The sequence below is a fragment of the Anser brachyrhynchus genome, assembly GCF_964034855.1.
Source record: "Anser brachyrhynchus genome assembly, chromosome: 3".
Taxonomy (NCBI): Eukaryota; Metazoa; Chordata; class Aves; order Anseriformes; family Anatidae; genus Anser; species Anser brachyrhynchus.
In genome coordinates, this window is record NC_137696.1 from 114,646,475 (window position 1) to 114,670,307 (window position 23,833).

Consider the following 23,833-nt stretch of genomic DNA (forward strand, 5'->3'; position numbering starts at 1 on the left):
GCCAGTTCATATAAATCAATACAGCTCTCCCGACACCATAATTGAGATACTTGCTCTTAAGCTTTGTCCTAAATGTTTTGATGGATTATCAAGTTTTCTCTCTTTAAACCAAAGATTTCCAGCTTCATTGCAGTATCTATTAAGTATTAATTTCAATGTGATAGTAATACAGAGACTGATTTATCGATAAATTAGGCATTCTTCCTGCACACTAGAAAAATTAAGGAGAGATAAAACAGAATCTATAGTTCTCAAATTTTAGTAAAGCTGAGTTAAACTGTCAAATTAATTTAAACCTACCTCTGTGGAATTCTAAATAATGATATTCATCATTTCATTTTTTTGTTGTTGTTGTTACAGCATTACGCAGTAACTGGAGATGGAAAAAAAGAATGTGTCACAAGAGCAAAACAGAATTAAATGCTCTAATAATATCTTATGTTCTTTTTAGGTTCAATGTAATCTCACTGGGCACCAACAGTGGAACTGTTCTGTTCAAAATGGTTTATGGTGAATTTTTCCGCAGACCTGGCAAAGATGCAGAACTTATCAATTTGAATGTGGGTGGCTTTAAGCAATCAGTGGATCAAAGCACTTTGCTCCGGTTTCCTCATACCAGACTTGGGAAACTTCTCAAATGCCATTCAGAAGAGGCTATTCTGGAACTATGTGATGATTATAGTGTTGCAGATAAGGAATATTACTTTGACAGGAACCCTTCCTTGTTCCAATATGTTCTGAATTTTTACTACACTGGGAAACTTCATGTCATGGAGGAGCTTTGTGTCTTTTCATTCTGCCAGGAAATAGAATACTGGGGGATAAATGAGCTGTTTATTGATTCCTGCTGCAGCAATCGGTACCAGGAAAGGAAAGAGGAAGGTCCCGAGAAAGACTGGGATCAGAAAAGCAATGACAGAAGCATTGACTCCTCTAATGAAGAATCATCCATATTTGATAAGGAGTTGGAAAAGTTTGATAATCTCTGCTTTGGTGAAATACGAAAGAAGATCTGGGTCAGAATGGAAAATCCTGCATACTGCTTGTCTGCCAAGTTAATTGCCGTGTCCTCCCTAAGTGTTGTCCTGGCGTCAATCGTGGCAATGTGCATTCACAGCATGCCTGAGTTTCAGAGGCTGGATGCCAATGACAGGGAGATTGAAGACCCTGTGCTGGAAGCTGTGGAGATTGCATGCATCATCTGGTTCACTGCTGAGCTAGTGATCAGACTCATCACTGCCCCAAGTCAAAAGAAGTTCTGGAAGAAACCACTGAATATCATTGATTTTGTCTCTATTATCCCATTTTATGCAACCTTGGCTGTGGACACGAAGGAAGAAGAAAGTGAAGATATTGAAAACATGGGGAAAGTGGTTCAGATCCTGCGGTTAATGAGGATATTTCGCATCCTGAAACTGGCCAGGCACTCTGTAGGACTGCGGTCTTTAGGTGCTACTTTGAGACATAGCTACCAGGAAGTTGGACTTCTCCTTTTGTTTTTGTCTGTTGGGATTTCTATTTTTTCAGTTCTTGTCTACTCAGTGGAGAAGGATGATGACTCATCAGAACTGCACAGCATCCCCGTTTGCTGGTGGTGGGCAACCATCAGCATGACCACTGTTGGTTATGGGGACACTTACCCAGTCACGCTTGCTGGAAAGCTGCTTGGCACCCTATGCATTATCTGTGGGATATTAGTGGTAGCACTTCCAATCACCATTATTTTCAATAAGTTTTCTAAGTACTATCAAAAGCAAAAAGATATTGATCCAGACCAATGCAACAATGATCGCAAAGAGAAATGTAATGACCTACCTTATTTTAACATTAGGGATATTTACGCGAAAAAGATGCACTCATTCATTTCTAGCCTTTCTTCAGTAGGAATTGTAGTCAGTGACCAAGATTCAACAGATGCCTCCAGCATTCAAGATATGGAGGATGTTTATAACACAACATCTTTAGATAATGGTACAGGAAAATGAGTTGAATCACTTTCTCCTTCCTTTATTTCTCTCTTCTAATCCTTGGTAAATGTTGACTTAGAAACTTCAGTGAATTTATTAAGAGCAGTTAATTCTCAGGGTACTTAACTCTCAGCCATATTTGGACATTCTTTGCTCTGAGGATGCCATACAGGCTTCATTGTTTATATGAGGCTTTAAAATATGCCTCATATGGTGGTTTAGCTTTTACACAACTAATGATATGCATTTTGGGGAGAAAAAAAAAAGTCAGGAAAACAGTTTTAAATGTGAGATTGGTGTTTATTTTTATTTTTTTCCTGCAGCAATCTGATAGCTTATATGAAATTTGCTTTTATAATTTGCTGCTGTTCAGGTAGACATATATTGCAAACATATAAGAACTATGGCACATCAGTAAAGTCTTTACCTGCAAACACATCAGAAGAAAGAAGGAATTATGTACATGTAAAACTGTAAAACATTTATGTAATCTTGGAGTTGGGAACCAGCTTCCTAAACTGGGACAGAAAATATATTGGTACATATTGTTTTTACTCCATGGAAGCATAATATTTATGAATTTCTTTCCAAAAGCACAATACAGTTTTAGTTTGTTAAAATAAATTAATCCCATTGTGCCTGTATTTTTCCCAGTGTTCCACAACCAGCATGGCCAAGCTCTGGCAGGTCCCAAAGGGTCTAAATCATGAGTCCTAGGATGAAGCATGTGGCCTAGGGCTGGACCGGAGCGTATTGTACCTTTTAGCCACCTTTTCTGTCATTGCAAACCTGAGCAATTCTGGTGCCTGGAGAGGATCCTGCTGTGATTAAGACCACCCTAGTGGCTTCCCCAGAGGCTTTGTTTTGTGGCCACTGAAGCAAACATCTGTGGTGGTCTTTAGGCGTTATTGCTCCCTGCTGTCAGCTCTGCTTCCTTGCTGGAGGTTAGAAGAAAATGTGAGCAGCATCTCAACTGCACTGGTTCTCAGTCCAGGACTGTAATGCCAAGGAATGGAGATGCATGGACATGCTCTCTTCTACCATATATTGCCCATCAGAGAGGTAGGATGTGCAATGCATGTGGGCACCCATAAGTAAAACTGTTGCAGCTCATTTTTCTAAAGTTTTTCTGTTGATGACAGCAGCCTTCCTGGCTTGTGCTATGGGCTGGAGCAGCACTCATTGCCTGGCAGAGTGCTGCAGCACTGTGCATCCCTCTCTTCTCCAGGGATTTCTTATGCAGCTAGCTAATCCCACTCTGGTTCAAACTGTATCTTCCAGAGCTATTTAAAAAGGAAGCTGGCCCTTGAGCCTAGCAAGAAGGAGTGCTGGAGAAACTTGAGGACATTATAGTAGTTAATAGTATTTGTGAACACAGGGTTTTTTTAGGTTTTTGTTTTGGTCATTTTTCTGGTGACTAAATTAGATGCTGGGCAATGGAGAATCCAAGCTACTGTGATGTTGACATTTTGCTTAAAGAGAGGTTTCACTTTTTTTTTTTTTTTTTTTTTTTTGTAATCCCTATTGGGCTGAATCAGTTTCTACTCAGGCAGTTCAAACTCAATAGGAGTTGACTTCAAGACTGAGTAAACCCAGATGGGAATCAATTACTCTGCAGAATAACCCAGAAGGCTGATTTTTCAGGTGTGTGCCAGGATTTCTACTGCAAAGTACACTGAGTGAATAGCTGAAGTGCACTCGTACTTGCTGAGGCACAGAGCTCCAACCTCTTCCCAGGAGAATGAGAAAAAAAGAATGGGGTGGATCAATCTATACCTTGGAGAGAGGTGTCCCTCAGGACTGTTGTGCACTAACATAGTATTGTGGGAGTACTCTGAGCTTTGGAGAAACTTTAGAATTTGGCTTATTAGTTGCTGAGTATCATAAGTGTATGTGATGCTTCACAGATAATTTAGGTTAATTCTTCCCAATGTTAATGCAGGAAAGCCAAAAGGGAAAGTTAGCAGAGATGTGTTTTGTTCTTAGTGAACAATTAGCATTACAAAGATGCAATGATATAAAATGCTAAATATGTATGTGCATGTGAATGTAATAAGAACCAGCAGAATAACAGCATAAAAATCGCTCTGTCCAAAGAAACTCTCTTGGCAGTTTCCACATAAAAATAAATCATATTGCCATTGAAGTTCAAAAGGAATGAAAAATATTGTAATGCAAGAAAAACTGCAAGAAATTTCTATTAAATCATTGAAAAAAAACATGCTATTGAAAAATCTCATTTTATATATTAAACATTACCCAAAGATCACAGAAAAATTGTACTAAATGGTAGTTTATCATAAAATTCATAAGTTCTTGATTGATCACATGAATCAATCTTAAAAATGTGACACTAAGTTCATCTGACTTCTTTTTTTAATGCGTAGATAAATCTTGCAACACAGTGAGGCATATCTTTTGGACCATATCAGAAGGTAGAGTACATATCCATGTGTTATGCAATGTGTTATTCTGGGATGAGACCAGAGCTCTGTTAATATCAGTTGTATCTTAAAAAAAGGGCTTTGTTGTTGTCTGTTTCTTCTGCTGGAATAAATCCAGCACCTCAATTTGACACGACATGGAGCAGGATGTGAGCCCTGTTTCATGCCAAAAGTTCTGCCCTCAAAGCAGAACTTCGGTCCTGTAACATGCACCGGTACAGGAAAGTGACACAAGTCTTGAGTGCCAGCAAAAAGCAGACGAGAGTAAATACAGAGATACTTCTCTTTCTGCTAGTGGTAGTTTTAGTAGAATTTACTGTTAAGAAATGAGTGTAATAGGAGATTTGTTTCTTATTTATTTCATCTTCTTTCCTGGTCTAAAGTTATATAGCATCAACACAGTATCAATGGAAGGTAGATTGTCTATTGCATTTTTATTCCTGTACCACATGCTTTTCTCTTTTAAAATGCTGCCTAAATTATCTTCACTCAGCTGCTCTGTTTCAGATACCAAAACACAGAAGAGGTTATGTTCGGATATGCATCCCATTTTGTATGGGAGCGATTTGCTTGTCTTTATACAAAGCAGTTTTCTGGCACATTATTAGTTTCTTTGTCTTGATGGCAAACACTTCCCTTTTGATATTCAGTATTTCCACAGTACCAGCCGTGCTAGCAGAGTTCTCCCCCAGTATGGTGTAGGATGGGGTATCGCCCAGCTTCCCCCAGCTCATGCCCTGCCGGGAGCAGTCTCTGTCACTGTCACATTTTGGTGTGTGTCAGGAGACTTTAAAAGGCGAATGTAGAGGAACAAGAGGGAGGTCTTTCTGAGTCCAGAAGGGCATCTTTCATTTGCCTGACTAGCATCAGACAGTGCTTAGCTGGGGTGAAATTTCTGAGTAGTCTTGTTGTGCGTATGTATGTTTTTTTTTGTTGTTGCTTTTTTTGTTTTTAGGAAAAGGCACTGTGTGGCACAAATCAGTGGCAAAGCATAAACAGAAGGTAAATAAGTGATAGCACATCTGTGTAAGGCAAGGAAACAAAATATCACTCATTGGTTACGTAGAAATTAGTGTCAGGCACCGTAATGCAAAATATTACCATTTAAAAGCAGACCCTGTGCTGATTTCCATGTGAACAGGTTGCTGTCAGGGAATGCTGAAAGTGTCAGGCAGCTTTGACTGGTAAATGCAGCACGGTCTCACCCAGGCCAGGATGCTGTGTATTAATGCATTTATTCATTTCCACACATCCTTAACAAGTTGAACAAGTGATAGAAAGCAGCTAAGCTACGGAGAGTTTCTTTCATATTTTTTGATTAGCTGACAGTGTTTGTGAAGCTGCTAATACCTCTTCATCCAAAAAAGAACATTTCTGAAACAAAACCAAAATAATCCTGTGCTAGATGTGCAATTTGTGTCTGATTGCAGTAGCTCAGTTGCAGTCGGTAAATATTGCTGTCTGGTGCTCTATAGCTGCAGTGCTACTGCTTGTATTTCTGAGATGTTTATGCTCTGTCAATCAAGAGGCAGCAGATGCCATTAAACCATCTCAGCACTTTCTGCTGCACCATAATTGCAGCATCTCTTCTAAGCACAGCAAAATGTCACGACTCACTGAGACTTCTTTGTTTAATTTCCTGTGTAGTTGGAGTTAATTTTTCATGATGGGCCTATGGTCCAAACATGATCTAGCAGAAGGAAGAGCCATTGTGTGCTTCTGGACAGGTTACAAGATGTTGGCATTTATTTCCACTCTGGAAGTTGCCCTTCCACCTGACTGGCACAGCTAAGGAAGGACAAACAGCTGTAATTCATAGTTAAGGAACAAAAGACAGAGTTCCTTTAGGTGTAACAATTAGATTAAATGTAAATATGACTGCTTCCTTGAGAAATGATCTACATCTCATTTATTTTTAATGAATATATTGGAGAGGACAGTCTTTGCTTGGGATATAGGCAGAAAAGCAAGTCAAGGGCTCTCTCATCCAAACCCACATCTGATTCCCCCAGATCTCATACCAGTGGGAGGGAAAAACTTTGCACCATGCCTAACACGACCATGAACCTCCTGGCCAAGGAACTGGGTTTCCAAACTGAGGGCTGGTTGTGGAGGAAAACCCATCTCTGGCATCTGGCTGGAAAGAGCCTCTCTTGTTTCAGCCATGACAATGTGGTGCCATGAATGAGGAACTCTTAACCATTTCAGTATTTTGTTGATTAAAAGAAATATTACATGGCTTCTTGTAGTGATTTATTAAGGTAATCTTTCACTGTTTCTTCAAGACTATTTCAAGTCAGAGGTCAAGAAGGCATTACAATGGTTTAATCTTTAGTTAATCTCTACTATTTAATGACATATATACTGTCTAATTTTCCTATTTTTTTATGGTATTCAGCAGTATTTCTACTCAAATCCTGTTATAACTTGCACATAAGTATGCTGGACATGGTTATGGTGAAATTTGCTCTCATTGTCTTAGGATCTTTTATGAATCAGCACAGAGAGAAGGGCACCCTGGGCATTATTTATGTCCCCTAACTTCAGCTATTGTGTGGCTGATCATCTGGACTATCTCTGTCAACTGAGAAAAAACAGTGTTCTTCAGGAAACAGCACATCCTATGTACACAAAGGTCCTGTCTGAAGATGGGACACATGTCTGTTGGCTATGCAGCAAGCCTGTATGATTTCGTTAGGTTAGATGCCTGGCCTTTAGGTCGACAAACTTAGATGTGATGAGTGCGACACCACAAGGTGTAGGCACTTGACTATCTCCTGGTGGTGCCGTCCCCTGAACAATATATATGTAGGAACGGCCGTGTTTCTGATGTAGGTGTTTCAACCTGGGTGACATGAAGACAGACACAGGAATTTATTCTGCAACCTTAATGTTGCTCAGTGATGGCTGCTGGGTAGGAATTAATTCAGCATAATATTGCTAAAAACATTTTCCTGTACAAGAAAATTTAGACTTTCCCAAAAAGCCTTGCTAGCTGTCTGTTAAAGTCTAGAATAACCTGCAAGTTGAAGTTCAGTTTCCTGTAGTAATTAAAAAATACACATAATAAAATACCAGAGGGAGCAAACCAGTGTTGGCAGAGGCAGGCACAATATGCTGACAGTACTTTTGTGACCCAAATTTGCATTATTTCTTGGCTTCCTGTAAGCTATATAAAATATTCTGACTGTGCCATGTGTTATAAAGTCTGTCTCTGTACATTAATATAAATATTATAATGGAGCCAAGTCGTGGTATTACAGCTGTGAAGCCAGAAAATAATATCCAAGCTTGGAGAAACTGCAAAAATATTGTTTGGCTACAACAGCAATTTTAAGGTTGTAGCTGCCTCAATGGTGGGGAGCACAAGGGACCAAACACAGGTGCTGGTACTTGGGCTTCCCTTTCCCCCTTTGCACAGTTAGTACTGAGCTCTTCTTGGTAGTGCATAGAGGCTGGGGAACCTGTATGGCCTTGGGAACCACTCCAAAGACCCTTCCTAGGGCTACTATGCTTGTGGTCCTAGGAAGGAATGGGTATGGGTGAGAGTATAATGAGGTCTATGTGGAATAAACAGCCTTTCAGGAGGTGGAATAATATCTCTCAATTTGATGTCCCCACGCTCCTACACCCCTAAGAAGCAACCTGGGAGAGAAAGCAGATACAAGGGAGAAGTTCAAGGTCCAGGTATTTAGCAACAGCCATTTGGAGGCTACTCTGTGTTGTGTTGACCCATGTGCTTTTATGGAATCACAGGTAGAGATTTATATATAACCTTGAACCTGTTCCATTAGATGCAATAATACATTTTCTTCCCACAGGCTTTTTGTTGCAGGTACAAAATGTCCTTTTCTCTAGGCCAGTTTCTAGCTGTGGTGCTGTATCTGCCTTTCACACTGATAGGAGGTTGGATGCTTCTGAAGTGTTACACATGCTATAAATTACCCTTGCAGCTTCTACACCATTTCCTAGAAACCTCGAAACTGCAAGCATGAAAGAGTTCAATCAGTTTGTTTGTCCAATATTATTTTTTGACAGAATCAAATGCCATGCATTTCAGAGAAAGGGATCTTCTCTGCTCCTGAACGTTAGTTCCTAGTGAAATTTAGGACTTCTGGATAATTTTTTTATCAATTATTTGAAGATTAGCTTAGGCCCTACAACAAGGAGATAGATAATTCTGGCATTTAATTCCAGGGGATGTAACCCCAAGTACACAAAAATCCATTTATTTCTCTCTCCTTCTCTCCCTCTCTCCCTCTCTCCCTCTCTCCCCCCCTCCCCCCCTCCCTTCCTTCCTCTCTTTTCCTCTTCCTCTTCCTCTTCCTCTTCCTCTTCCTCTTCCTCTTCCTCTTCCTCTTCCTCTTCCTCTTCCTCTCTCTCTCTCTCTCTCTCTCTCTCTCTCTCTTTCTCTCTCCTTTTTTTTTTAAAGAGGTTTCGATCTTCTGTATTTGGATTGTGGATCTTTGGAAAAAAGTGTGGTGAATAACTATACAAAGAGCCAGCTTAATGCTCGGAAGTGCACAGGGATTTTGTACGAAGAAGGAGGATGTTGGTGTCTGACAGCATAGCTTCACAAGCCTCCTGGGTGGAAGGAAAAACAGATTTTATTTATTTATTTATTTTTCATTCTTTTTCTCTGAATAGTTCAGGAGGATATGGAGTAACAATCTTGTGGTGCTGTGGTGACCGAGAGTGTTGAATGAAATGATGGGTACATTGAAGTTAAGGCTGTTAAAAACTAACATAACTTTTTTGTAAACACCCCCCTCCCCTGGGTCAGTCACTTTTCATGTTATTCCAACTTTTTTTGAACACAAAAGCATAATATAACAAAAGCATAGCAATATTTTTCCTTGCAGGGTTTTTTAAGGACTAAATTAGCTCTAGTTATAGGTGTGGAAAGAGAAATGGCTGGTGGGCAGGATGTTGGGGTGCGTGGAATTTATTAGAATTTATTTTGCAATTCTGTTCTTTTGCCTTTGGCACCACACAATTGTTTTTTATTTTTATTTATTTATTTATTTATTTTTTTGGTAGTAACTGAAGAATCAAAATAATAATATATGAATATATTCTTTTCTAGAGGGTTTTTTTTTTTTTTAGACAATTGAATCTGGAGGAGAAAATATGGTACGTCATCTATATTGTTACAGGTCTTGAGGATGAATTATAATCTAATCAGAAGCATTCCTAACCAACATATGGATTCACACAGAGGTATGGTATATTTAATGCATCTTAAGTCACAAAATGTAAGTTCGGTGAACGAAAGGTTAAGAGAAAGGATGAATCTAGTTCTGACTAATTTCAGCTTTTGGTACTGTAATGCGCTTTTGGCTTTTAGACTGCCTCTGTAAATGGGAGACTAGTACTTTGAGTATTTTATATATCTAGACATATACATACTGATCGGACAGCTGTCAAAGCATTATTGTGTGGGCTTTTAGAAGTCTGGCACCAAAGGTAACCTCTCTTCATCTACTGTGCTGCCACTTGCCGAGGAGTTGCTGCGTTACAGGGGTGTGTGGTGCATGCAGAGTGATCTCATTAGGCAATGCACTGCAAGTGTGCAAAGCGCAATATGGGTCCTTGCCAAGGGTGCTTTGAGCTGGAACATCAATTTTTGTTGGCCTGTTTTCACTGTATTATCACCTGCTGAAAATCTATATGTGCACCACTTAATGTTTTAAGTCATCCCGATATGATTTAGGGTATCCGGACACGGCTTTGAAAATCCAGTTTCCTTGAAAGCTAACACTGAAATGAGGGAAGAAAGGTGGCTCAAAGACTTTTTTTTTTTTCTTTCCCTGGATTTTCTGCCCTGGTGTAGGAGTAATGTCAGAGCAGCAATGAGACTAGGATAACAAAATGTTGGTGAAAATTCAGTGTTAGGAGAGTCAGTTTAGGGCCACTGTGAGTCCATATGAAAATAAGTGTTGGAGGAATCTGGGGACGGGGTAGGGAATATGCACACAGCAAGGATGTGCCATGCAGCGTTTGTGTATGCTGTGCTTAGGGTGCTGGGTGGAAAGAAGATGATGTCTCTGTACCAGCAGTTTTCTGTTGCATAGCTACACCACATTGACTGCAACCTTCTGTGCCCTATCCACAATGTCTTTCTCAATCTGATAGCATTTTTCCAAAGTTTTAGTGCTTCTGCAGTCTTGAAATCAGGAGAGAGGCAATGAGAGCAGCTGGAGGGAAGTAATGGAGTAGGAGAAAGGGGCCAATGGCAAGAGTTGTGTCTATAGAGAGGACACGCTGCAATGATGCTTTGTTGGGAAATGTTGCCCCCACATCCTGAAGCTTTTCTTTTCCTCTACTCCCACAGAAAACAAAAGAAAACAAAACGAAAAACAACAACAACATATTCAATGGAAAAGGACTGTGCCATAGCATGACTTTTGCTAAGTGCAGTCTCCCTTCTTGTGGTCATTTAAAACTGGATAAAGCACTGTGAATGTAACCTGGGAAATAAGTCTGTACTGGTGTACTGGGAATAGGACAGCGTAGCTCACTGCATGGTCTCTCTTTCCCTTTTGACCCTGTACTTTATAGCCCAAGAGGGCTTTGGTAACACATACTCCCCTTTTAGGCATATGGCATGTGTTAGGATATATAGCCCATGCAACATTCCCAGCTATTCAGCAAGCTAAAAGAAAGGGTGAATGCAATTTTTGGATTGCCTAGATCCTGTTCTCTCTGTACATGTAATTTCAGTATCCAGTTCCTTTGAAATACTGCTGAGTTCATCATCACAAATGCAGTTCAGCACACAAACTATTTACAATAAACCTTGCATGGTCTCATTCTTTTTATTAGATGGAGGAGAAAAAGAGAATAAAACTGTGTGGCTGTTCATGTAGTGAAAAAAGGCAGACAAAGATATCTGAAGAATAACTTTCACGGAGAAATATTTCCACAGTTATCAGAGTGTGATATTTGTTGGATTTAATCATCAACAAGAAACTATATATACATGAGCATTAAAAAAAAAAAAAAGTAAGGAAAGAAAAATTGCTGACTTTTTCCTATCTCTGATTCCTTTCATGAAGATTGAGATACCTCTCTCTTGGCTAGTCAGATGATGAATCACTTGTTAATTAAGTGGTCAAAAAAGTAGCTGAAAAAGGAATTTGGGGCCTGATAAAGCTCAGCATGGAGGAAGCCATCACTGTGATCAATCCTTTCTGGTTCTGACACCTTAATTAAGAGATATCTTTGGCAGTGTGATGGAAACTCAAGTGCTGGGAAACTGCATAGCAAAGCTTTTTGTTACTGTCATTGCTACAATACTGGAAGGAACAGGAGCCAAACCTGCTTCCATTGGGAAGCCCAAATTGCAGGTATATCAATACGAGTGGGCATAGAATGGGAGGGACAGATCGGGGCTTGCTCAGGCATGTCACTGTCATGGTGGAGAGCTGTAGCTTTGGGTGACAAGAGGATTGGGATCTTCCCTTGCAGCTCTAGTCAATGTTTCATGTGATCTCCTGCCAGCCATTCTGTCATCCAACACTTCTGGTTTCCATCACAACTTTTGCCTCTCTTTTCAGACATTTAAATTGTGTAGGACAGCAGTTGTCTCAATCTGCACAATCCTTCCCTAGGGCAAGTGTGATGGTCAAAAATGGGGTGGTGATCTTGCAGAAGACCTCATGTTACTATGAAAATGGTGACTTCAGCTGTGGAGAAATGGAAAAAGTTGAGGTCTTGCTGGAAAAACTGATTTTAGTTTTGGCCTAACTCTTTAAAATGATCTCTCTTTAATGAAATGTCTAAGGAAAAAAAAAAATCATCCTCTGTTCTGTCCTGTCATAGTTATGTAAAATTTGTATATTTTATTAGAGTGAACAATAGGTTTTTTTGTTTGGTTGCTGAACCAAATTGTCTAAAAAGTCCATAATTTAAGAACCCTTGAACTTTTTTTATGTGACTCAATTTTTCATTTGATTTTGAGGGGTTAATTCTTTTTGCATCTAATTAAATTTAGGCTGGTTTGAAATAGGAAAAAAAAAAAGTTTCACAATGAAAAAAGTATTTTTTTTTTGAATATGTTGAAATGCAACATTTCAGCATCCTCAGAAACAAGATGCTCTTAGAAAATTTCACAATGAAATGTACACTGTTCCAAAATCCCTCCTGCCTTTTTTGTTTTGTTTTTGTTTGGTTTGTGGAAAATTCCCACCAACTGTGGGCTGGATTTAGAAATTAAGTTGGTCTCCCTGTCACAGCCCTTTTCAATGAATTCTCTATTCACAAAAAATGTTTTCATCCGCTTTTAGTTGTATTCTTTGGAAAATGCTTATGTTCCTTGGAGAATTCAGAGCAAAAATCCATGTCACTTCCATGGTTGCTGTAGCCAATCCATTGCCTTCTGTTGTGTGTGACACTCAAATGGTGATTGGTAAAGAAAAAAAGAATGGTCTACTTTGCTTGAGATGAAAAATAAAATGTAGTTGCAAGAAAATCATATCTTGAGAAAGGAAATGAGCCCATTTTAACAAATTTACAAGTGAGAGCTTCATTATCCAGCATACTTGAAACACAACAAACCAGCACATGAAAAGCCTGGTGGACCCCATCGATTTATGTGATTCGTTTGATGGGAATCTAACCATGAAATCTGATCACAGAGAAAATTATTTGTTTTAAATAGTAGTTACAAATGGATATTTATGTTCCTCTGGAATAATTGGTGGATGTGTTTCAAAAGGAGCTCTTTCCAGTAAACAAACTAGCATCAACCAGTAACTGCTTAGTGGCTGGTAAGAAGAAGTAGAGTACTAAAGTGGATAGAAGGGCTCAAGAGAGAAATTGTTCTAATATTATTGTTTAATATTTATGCTTTTTAGTCTACAGAAGAGAATACTTGGACAGATATATCATTCTTAATATATGTGAAAGCCTTTTGCAAGAAGGAAGAGCTTTTTTTTTTTTTTTTTTTTTTTTTTTCATACCCTTTGGGGATTAAGGGAGCTGAGCTCAAGCTGGGGAGAGTGAAGATGGAGGTTTGTTGTTAGAAGTGGCTTAAGGATTCTTCCTGCTCCTTTGCGGCCCCTTGCCAAGCCCCAGCTCCAGCTGGTCATTATCTCAGTGACACTGATATAAATCTATGTAAAGATAAAATATATTTTTCAAATCAGCTGGGTTTAAAAAAAATAAAACAATTATCTGCTGAATCACCAAAATCTGAGTGGGTGGAAGGGAGCTGTGAGCCAATTTGAAAACCCCCTGGATTACTGTCTTCTTGACAGAGACCCAGCCCTTTTTTCCGTGACTCCATAGTTGTGGTAACAACCCAACACTTTTGTGAGTTTGCTGGGGATGGGAGAATTTATTCCAACGAAGGCCCAGTTCAATGGCTTCAATAAGGAATCTACTAGGCTGCATAACAAAAGTTTCCCTGGCCCAAGTATCAAGGTATGAAGAGGAGAAAACAAATAATGGGACCTAGCCTCACACATTTGAATTGCTGTTGTGACACTGTCTTGGGCTTAAGGGGAGAAGCTGATATCTTCAGTGGTGTCAACTAATATTTCCAATGCTCTCTCTGGCAGAAGTATAAGAAGGGTCTTCAGGGATGAGACTGGGAATATATTTCAATAGAGGCTGAAATATTTTCTTATGCAGTAAATGGATCCTGGGGAACATGACGGGGAGACTTTGCCAGTCTGCCATAAGTAAAATTCTAGGGCTACTCTCAGCTTTTTGGCACATTTGCCTGACTTTTTCTTGGTAGAGCTCATTTTGGTATGTGAGTGCTGTACAGGTTTGATTTATCTTCTTAGCGGCACCCTTGTAAGGAAGTGCTAATAATTCCATTTCATGTCTGATTTTAAAAGTGAAAGTGTAAAGCAGAAACGTTTAATCATCTTCTCTGTGATCAGTTTGATTTGTTATGCACACACTTGCATGTAGTAGTGAGAAAGATTTTCTTGTATGTTGTGTATATGTTATTATATAGCTATTAACATTTTCACTATGTAAACAGAAGTGAGCTGAACTGTAGACAAGAAATCCTGGTCCTTACCTATACAAAACATTTCACATGCCACAAACTACATATTTTTATAGCTCTAAATTAATTGTTTTCCCCAAAAAAGTTTCTTCCAAAGGAAATTTCAAAATCCCACCCTTCCATTGTGATTGGGAATAGTTTTTGGTTTCAATTTCCATAGCAACAGGAAATTTTGTTTTCTGACAGGCTTTGCATACAAAAACCTGATTTCCCTGGGCTCTTTTGAATAAATCAGCTCACATTTTTATCCCTGTTAGTATTTTGAACCTCTTTCCTTAACCCTTTAACTGCATTTATTTCATTGAAACCCTATCTGTTTCTCATTTGACAAAACAGTTTTTCCTTATTTTCTTAACTTTTCAAATATAATTTCATTCAGTGTGTTGATATCAGAAATATAACCACATTTTATACTTAGAGCAGAAATTCAATTCTTTCCTTATAGGAGCATTATTATATTTTGAATGAGTTGTAGTCACTAAATGTATTACAAATCTGGCTTCAAGGTGGTGGAATATAATCTCCACACTGTATCATTTTAAAGTCAGGACCTACCTTTCTTTGTTACGTTTTGTCTCCATTAATATATATCTTCCTGTGTTTGACATGCTGCTCAGCCAGTCCTTGTGTGCTTAAAGAGTGCCTTACGAATAATATAATGGCTACACAATCTTTAAACTTTGTACCAAGTCTCCTGTAATTTTGAACAAAATATTTCAATCACCTTCTGAATAGATGCCAGACTTCTACAGTTTCTAAAGCTTCATCATTCATGGAATGAACGATGAAATCTCATAGTATTTAACACTGGCCTCACCTGTGCCACAAAATTATTTATTATAAGTGCTCTAAAGTTTCAAGACACATAATTTAAATTCAAGCAGCCTCTTAAATTTGGTTGTGAAAGACGAGTGGAAGAAAGTCAGGGATATGATAACCTTATTCCTCTATGCCTTGCCTACCTGTTTAGCTCCTAGCAGTATTGTTGAAAAATTGCATCTCTGTGTCCCAATAGCAAGTGTTTCACCTGTCAATCACAGTAAAAATATTGTTGAGCCACTCTTTGAGCCCAGTCACATGCCTTGCATAGTTCTCTTCAGCTGAGCTTGGCTATGCACATGGCTCCTTAACTGGAGGGAATATATTTCTTGTTAGTCCCCACAGCTTCCCCTGCTCTTTGACCCTTCAACATAAACCTAAATAAGGCAGCATTCACAGCAACTGTCTGTGCAGATCTGCAGTCCTTCCTCTCTTTTATTAAAAGAGAAAAGTAATGGCATCCCTGACGTGTGAGTTATTGGCAGCATGATAAAGCCCTGAATAAATTAATGGGGCAGTTCAAACCTTTGAACTCTGCTTTACCACAACAGTTGGAGAACTTTGCAAAGGAATCGAAAGAGATGATATTCTCTGGAGCACAGCTTCTGGAGATAGCATCTTCAGAGGTACCCTCAATAGGTGTTTCCAGCTGCCTCCTAACCTTTTAGAAAATGGTCTGCTGATAGAAGATAACTTTAATATCATTAAAGCATTAATAAGATTTAGCTTCCAGCACATTCTGTTTGATTCTATTTGGGCAGTGCAGTCTTTTTTATTGATAGATTTTTCTCTATATTTATCCATGTCTTTGGTGTAGCTGCTTCTCATTATTTATAGATATTTATATCAGAAAAGCTTTGTTGATGTTGATACAATTGAGTTTTCCATTGATGTTGAGATCTGAGCTTAATTATGTCTCTGAACACTTGTTTGCAAGTCGTGATAAAACTGATATGCTTTTTTTTTTTTCTTGCGGTCAGTGAAACATAGCCAGCCTGTATTCATTGTTAGCATAGATATTTATACCTGTATCTGACTTTCCCTTTCCTTTTCCTTTCCCTTTTTTCCCTTTCCCTTTTTTCCCTTTCCTTTTTTTCCCTTTCCCTTTTCTTCTTTTTTTTCTTTCTTTCTTTCTTTTTCTTCCTGTTGTTAGATCTCATTGCTTTGCTTGTATGGATTATCCGAGAAAACTGTACAGGCTCTAAGTTGTGGGAAGATTTGATACTTACATCTTTATATGTGCTGAGCAAACCTATCATGTTGCTCTGCTGATCTGAGAGTTGTTTATATTTTAAATAAATATATTTTGGGACTGTATCTATTTATGACTTTAGCCCCTTGTGAATGGTTACTGCAGGTCATCTGTTGTTGATTCAGAAGTATTAGTTAATCATTCAGGAAAAGGAGCACGAGTGAAACTTGACGATTTCTTCCTGTGGGAAAGCGAGCAATCATTTTTGTTCATTTTAAGATTTATAGATTAGCTCACTAGAAACTGTATTTTAACACATATGGCTTTGTAAATGTTTGAAAGATTTGTTGAAACATTTCTGAATTCCAAGGGTGTAAAGAAACATTTATTTCCAGCACTTTCCCCAACTCAGCTAAAAGACCTGTCTCTCCAATATTAATTTAAGGATACTTTCAATATAAAATCAAATGTCAGCAATATATTTTTGCTGACATATTTAATTATCATTGCTGATATATTTAATGATTTTAATGCTTCATTTTCATGTCATGACATATTGAAATAGGGGGTGCTCAAATAATTCTTAAAACCGAGAGTTTATATTGTGTCCTAAACTGAATATGCATCCTTAATAAATACTGTGGGCTTTAGAATAACCAAGAATAACTTGTATCAAATCATCTTTATTTCTTCTGAACACTTCCATAAAATTATTGCTATGAGCATGCTAGAAATCTGCAGTTATGACTGTTGCAGAGGACAGACAGATGTGCTGCTGTCTGCAACATGTCTATGGACCTCAAATGGATTCGGGCTGGAAGAAAGCCAAAATCCATGACCCATTGTGAGTCATCTGCAAGAGCACATGCATAGGAGAGAGGTCAGAGGCTCTTCTCTGAGCCTGGGGAAGAGCTCTTTGTTTGTTCCTTGGAGGCTACGAGCAAACACAAGCATTTGTGTGGCTCCTGGTCAGAGGGAGTCTTGCTAGGAAGCTGCAAGGTGACTTTGGGAAGCCCAGGAGAAAGCCTCTGCCAAACCCAGACTGTGAGGAGGGTAAGGTGCATGGGCAAGGAGGTGGAAGGAGCTGTTCAAGCACTTCTTCCTCTGGGAACTATCTATTTTGAATGACAGGTGTAACGAGTGATGACATCCTGAATTAATTTTCTCCATAGAACAGAATATTAATTTGCAAAAAAAAATATGACCTGCAACCTTTCTGGAATTCCACTTGCTTATTGCTTTCTAGAGTAGAACAGCTTTTTTTTTTTTTTTTTTGACACAAAGATCATCAGAGCTTTAGAGCTTTACAGAAGAAAGCAAGGGCAAAGCAAAGGAAAATATGCAGTGTAGTCACAGCTGTGCTCAGTGAGGTTTAGTAATCCCTGTACCACAGGTCCCTCCAGTCCTTCTGTTTCTGGTCCTCATGGATGGGAGATGTTTGTAAACCTGTTTTTGGATAGGTCCCATGTTCAAGGGTGTTAAGTTCCTGTATCTTTCCTACACAGAGAAGTATATTAAAGTTAGTCCACAAGGCGCACTGGCTTTTTCAGGAGAGGAGAGTGATGGCTTACCTTCATTTTTTCTGGAAGACAGATCCACTATGTTTATATCTCCCTCTTTTACTGAAATTTTTCTCCATCCCCCCCCCTCTTATTTTTTGTTTTTTCCTCCTGAGACAGTATGGGATAGCACGACTCTATTCAGCATTAAAAAAAAAAAAAAAAAAAGACTATTGTGTTTTACCTTGTTACTTTGTGACTGCTGGTTTTGACAAAATCATAGATTTCTTTTATCTGGTCAGCAAATTATTTCCATCCATCTGTAGCCCCAGAAGCTTGCCTGGATCTTGGAAGTGCATCTGGTCCCAATTTCAAATTGAATTGCCTCATTTTTACTTGATGTGAGTGCGTGTGGACACTTAGCTCATAATTCCATTTCAATGCATCACAATCCAAGAAGAAATCTCTCACCCAATCCTCTCCCAGCCCCAAAACAAATGTCAATACCTCCCTACTGTAGCTGTCTGTCCACTGTAAGCTTTCCAAAGACTATTTACAGTGTGGAAGAACTGTGCAGGGGAAGCACATGCCTCCTTCTGTGAGCTTCTATTTGTATGCATAAGCTTTTCGTGGGAGTACTGAAGATGAATTGCATTACTGATGTCAGTGAACCTCTCTTTTTGTCCAGTAACTGCCATTCTTTGCAGGGTCCTTTCAGCTGGGTAGATAATAGCAGGAGAATAAGAAATTACATGACAAGAGTCAGCTACTTGGATCAGGCAGCCTTTTTCATTAGTTAACTCTCGTACTTGTGAGCTTCTCAGATGTTCCTAAAAATGGTCAAACCAAGTTGCAGAGTAAACAGATTAGAAAATACCTGTATTTTGCATCCTTTTGAACACCAAGGACGTTTATGGTAACAAAAAGCCTGGTAGTCTTTGTACATGGCTGGTCCGAGTTCATTAGACAACATCATTGCAGCCTAATTGGTTTCAATTAACTTTTGCCCTCCGAATACTGTGTGGAGAGCCCCAGCTGAGCTCTGCCGGAGGTCAGAGTTAGATGGGACATGCAAAAAGCAGCTGGTTGCAGACTGCTTGTTCTGTAGCAGTCAGTCTGAGCTGTGACAGGGTGGTGGCAGCGGAGGAATTGCTGACCTCTTTGCATCCTGTCCTGGGCTTACCAGCATTTATCAGCCCTAGTAGTGGTTTTGTTTCATTTCAGCATAAAGCATTTGCTTTAAAATCTGCTTTGATGAGTATTACTGCTCGTAGGATGACAGAGAGTCTGAGTGCATTAACTGATAAACTGACTTGGGAATGGCTTATTAGCATAAATATTAAATATGAGATTCAGCAGTGACTAATGGGTAATCCTTTTAACTCCCCTCTCTGTGACATACTTCCAGCCTATGACAAAAAGAGGTAGAATAGAAAGAGGATAAGTTAAGAGACCTGGCAACTTTGGTGATTATTAGCGATTCACACAGTAATATGATTTTTTGTCTTTTCTTGGGTATAGCTGATAATCATCGTTATGTCCATGGCTTATCAATATAAGCAGCAAAATATATTGTTACTTGGGAATTTGAGGCTTAATTAGACAGATGTTTTGGTTTAACCATGTTTCATTTGATAACATCTGCTCACAGAATAAACAGTTTCTCTGCTTCCTTACCTCTGCACTTGTAAAAGGCAGTGGAGATTTGGTATATATTAGCCTTAAATTAAATGAATTCATGCAAATTCTGCAAGAAATTTCAGGCAGTGTTTTTCTAGTCTACGAAAAAGCAACAACATTATTATATGGAAAAATATTTGAAATGACTGGAATGGTTACTTTTCATCTGAGACATCCAAGCTTTTTGTTAGCACTATTAAAATGTTTTTAGAGAGACATGCAAGTTCATGAAGCTGATTTCCTGCTGATCTGTCTAAGCATGGAAGATGTCATAAATCAGGTTATTAATAGCCTGATCCAAAGGGTCAGTGTGCGTCAGTAGATGAAAAATAGATAAAAAGTAACTTTTTAATTATTTGAAGATTGGCTGATATATCTCAAACTCATAATGAATCTCTGTGAATTGAACACAACCAATTTTGTGTTTTCCTTTGGAATATTGGAGTAGGACTTGAAGAGATGATAATTAAAAATTTTGATCACTGAAGGTAATGTATTACAAATGTTATAATGTCTTCTTTGGCCATAAAAGAGATTTTCTTAACCAGTCTGATGTGCTAGTACATATTACTGTATGATGTGATGATGTTTCTTTCTTGGTCCTGAATGAAGCAAGACATTATAAAGCTAAAATGCAAACCTTTCAGCTGTACTGTCAGCTGCTTGGAAAACAACATCTTCTTCACTACAGCGGGCAGAAGTTGGACAAAGTAACTAATTCATCTGGCTTCAAAACTGGATAGATTCTCCCAGAAGATGGCAGTACACCTTTGAGTAGTGTTCTGCCAGCTTTGCAAGCCATATCATTTCTATTTTTTATTTTTATTTTTTGATATTGTGTGCAATAACAAAACCAAGTAATGAAAGTTGTGTGTGGATACAAATGTCACGTTTGATTCTGAAATATGAAATGAACACTGGTGTTCCACAAAGGCTGTATGTCCTGCATGGATGGTAATGGATTGAACACTTCTGGATAGGTCAGTAAATTTTTTAGCATGCTGAAGCACCAACCAGCATGCTGAAGACCCCCTTTCCCTTGGAGTCCTTCAGATAATCCCTATGCAAAACCCACATCCAGAGCTTTAAAATGTGTCTTAGTTTTAAAACTGTCACTGCTTGCAGAGAAACAGATCGATGTAGGATAACAGTAACTAAGAAATGGAGGAAATTATGACATTTAAAACTCTGGCCATGTTACATCTGTGCTCCATTTTTTCTCACTGAAAATTTAATTTGTCCAGATAAGGATCAAAAGTTCAGAAAAACCAAAAAGGACTACTTCTTTATTAGTTCTAGTTTAAGAGCAATCAGTAACTGCTGTAAATATAAGGATATTTCCAGTTCAGTTTCTAAAGTTGTAGTCTAAGTATGGATTTTCAGATGTGTAATCAAATGAGAACTACTTAACCTTTGAGAAATTCATCTACCTCGTATCATTTTATTTACTTCGGAATTAGCAGTAGGGAATGCTAATATCCCTTTTAAAAAATCCAACCCAATCTATAGCTATAATTTACAAATAAAAGTCACTAGCTCTTCTGCAGTGCTTGTTTTATGAATTGTTTGATATGCATATTTACATGTATGAACATGTGATGTAACTGAATGAAGAGGGGACGGAATTCGTGAAGAGGGGAGGGAGAAGAGAGGAGCTTTAGAAATATAGCAATGCTTACAGGTAAATTTTGGAACAAAAGTTTACCATCCATTTTCTGTCTTACCCAGAATTACTACTAGTACCTAGAGAACATTTAAATGTTTATTCTCTGCAGCTTAGTTTGAAAAAAGTTCTGTTATGGCTCATCTGTAACCATTTATTTAGTTTTCCAAACAGCAAAGATGCACTGGCAGTAAAAATAAAAATAAGAATAATAAAAAATGCAGCTGTTTCTTTAATGTAAAGAAGAGATTAAAAAACAAAATAAAACAAAACAAAGCAAACAAACAAAAAAACAAAACAAAAAAACAATTGTGTGTTCTTGTTCTGCAGTCAAATATAATTGCATATTCTTGTTCTCCTGCTTGGACACTGTAGGTGCTAATTTTACTAAACTAACATGAGCTGCATCATTTCCTTTGCAAAAGAAAACACAAAACCAAACAAGAAATTAAAATGTTGTTGTAGTTGTTTTCACTTTCCTCCTCCAGTAAGTCATGGGAGCTGTGAGATACATTATGTTTTTAAATTGTAGATGTCCTCCCTCTGTTTTAAAAGTGTGTTTGTCTTCATCATAGAACAACCATCTTTAGTTTCTTGGAGGACTCATCTGTGATTGGACTTGACGTGACCATAAAGTCAGTCAGACAAAATCTTCCTTACTTCCTGAAGGGATAAAGTAGCACTTTCCTGTTCAGATGGCCAACAAGCCTGTGCAACCCATTTTTAAGGGAAAAAAATCACAATCCATAAGTTATATGAAGGGGACAGTGGTGACAGATTTGATCCTGTCACTCATTCACCAGTAGAGCCTATTGCCAATTCCCATTTCACCACCCAATAACCACCCTTTCACTACTAAAAGGCAGCCTTCCCTTTGGCAGGAGGGGGCTTACATTAAACCCAACACTTCCTCCCCACCAATCACTTTTTTAACATAATTCATCTGATGCCTGCACATCTCCCACTAGTCGTGTGACTGACTGAGCTCTTGGGTCCTGTGCTCCATACTGTGCCTGTTGGCATTTGCTGCTGCCACTGTGTAACCTGGATATGCTGTGATATGTAAATTATACTGCTTGCTATTTTCTTGCTCCTTTTGTGTAAAATCTCAATAAAAGTGAAAATTAACACTAGTCAAACTGTGCAAATATCTTGGCTGACTATTCCACAATAAGGCAAGCTACCTCAGCACCAATAAAATTTTGACATGATTCTTTCTTTGTGTATTTTTTCTCTGTGTTTGTTAGTGAATTCTCCATCTTTAGTCTCATGGCTCGAGGTAAAACCAACCACATGACTTGGTCTAGCATAATACAACCCTGTGCCAAATTCTGGGACCGTTACGCTAACAAACGATATTTACATTATAGCTAATAAAGGCACTACTAAAAAGAAAGGAAGGATCACAATATGTGATTTATTATAGGGTCAGTGTCTGACAAAGCACTTTTTTTTTGTGAATTTCATGTGAATTATAAATAAATTTGCTGTGCCTTCTATAATTAAGCTATTAAAGTTATTCTCTATCATACGATATTGTGATTCAGGTGCTTAAGATACTGAAATTCACCTGATGCTTTCTTCTACTGGAGTTTTGTGTTTTCAGGGAGCTTCATATACAACCATAATTTTGCCTGCTTAATATTTAATATGGATCATCCTGTCTGTCCTGAAAGCTTGAAGAAATTCATTTCATGGGACACAGTTAAAATACATAAATTACATTGGACTCTTTCTGAAAACTCAGTAACAACTTTGCTGTTAAGACAGGAAAACTGGGGAAGCTGGTTGGAGTCTTTCTGTGATAATTGACTACAACTAATAACCTAATGCTTACCGTGCTCCCCTAGGAAGCAGGATAGCCACGTCTGAACTACCCTTCATCCAGAGTGGGTTCAAACATGCAGCTCCCAGGCCAGCCCTAAACTGAAATTCATCCCTCTGTTGTAACTGTGTCCATGGACAGAAAAAAAAAAAAAGGAATGCTTTGTTGGGACAGAAAGATCATGTAGGTGTCCTGCAGGCATTGTAGATGATCAGCATTAGACTAATTTGCATGGACATTGACTTGTCCATTGTCTTCCTACAATCCCTGATGGTGCTGTAGCCTCACAATCTGCTGTTCATTTTCTGTCCCAATGCTGAGCATCCCATTGCCTCCAGCATCCTGCAAACCAGTCCTCTTATTACTAGTGAATTTCTGATATCAGATTGGGTAGCTTGCAGATCCTGGGAAGGAAACCAGATGCTTACAGAACTGACCTGCCCTTTTTAACATAAAAGAGACTCGTTGGAAAAAAATCTGTCCAAAATGTGACTCCTAGACACTCCTGATGTTGTGGGGCTGCACACATTTTGGTTGGTACCTGAAAATAGCTCACTGAAAACAGCTGGTCTATGAACATGGGTACTGATTTGGGGCTGGAAGCAGAAGTAAGAAGGTAGATAAGCCATCCCAGGTATTTTGACTATAGCCTCAGACTGCAAGTATAACACCATCATTAGCAATCAGAGGTTACATTGTCTAGGTACTGTTTATAGAGGA

At 38.5% G+C, this 23,833-nt stretch overlaps 1 protein-coding gene across 18 annotated transcripts in view; it reads left to right on the forward strand.

The window, feature by feature from the left end:
* The window catches only part of KCNS3 (potassium voltage-gated channel modifier subfamily S member 3), a 59,396-nt gene that overhangs the window by 21,221 nt on the left and 14,342 nt on the right, over positions 1 to 23,833 (forward strand). For 16 of the 18 annotated variants that reach the window (XM_080585701.1, XM_080585698.1, XM_080585693.1 and 13 more), the window contains one exon: positions 452 to 22,496. In XM_080585701.1, the coding sequence (XP_080441827.1) occupies positions 501 to 1,985 (1,485 nt within the window). In that variant the 5' untranslated portion in view covers positions 452 to 500 and the 3' untranslated portion in view covers positions 1,986 to 22,496. Of the gene's footprint in view, positions 1 to 451; positions 22,497 to 23,833 lie in introns of those variants that run through there. The other 2 variants (XR_013948705.1, XR_013948704.1) reach the window with 2 other exon arrangements.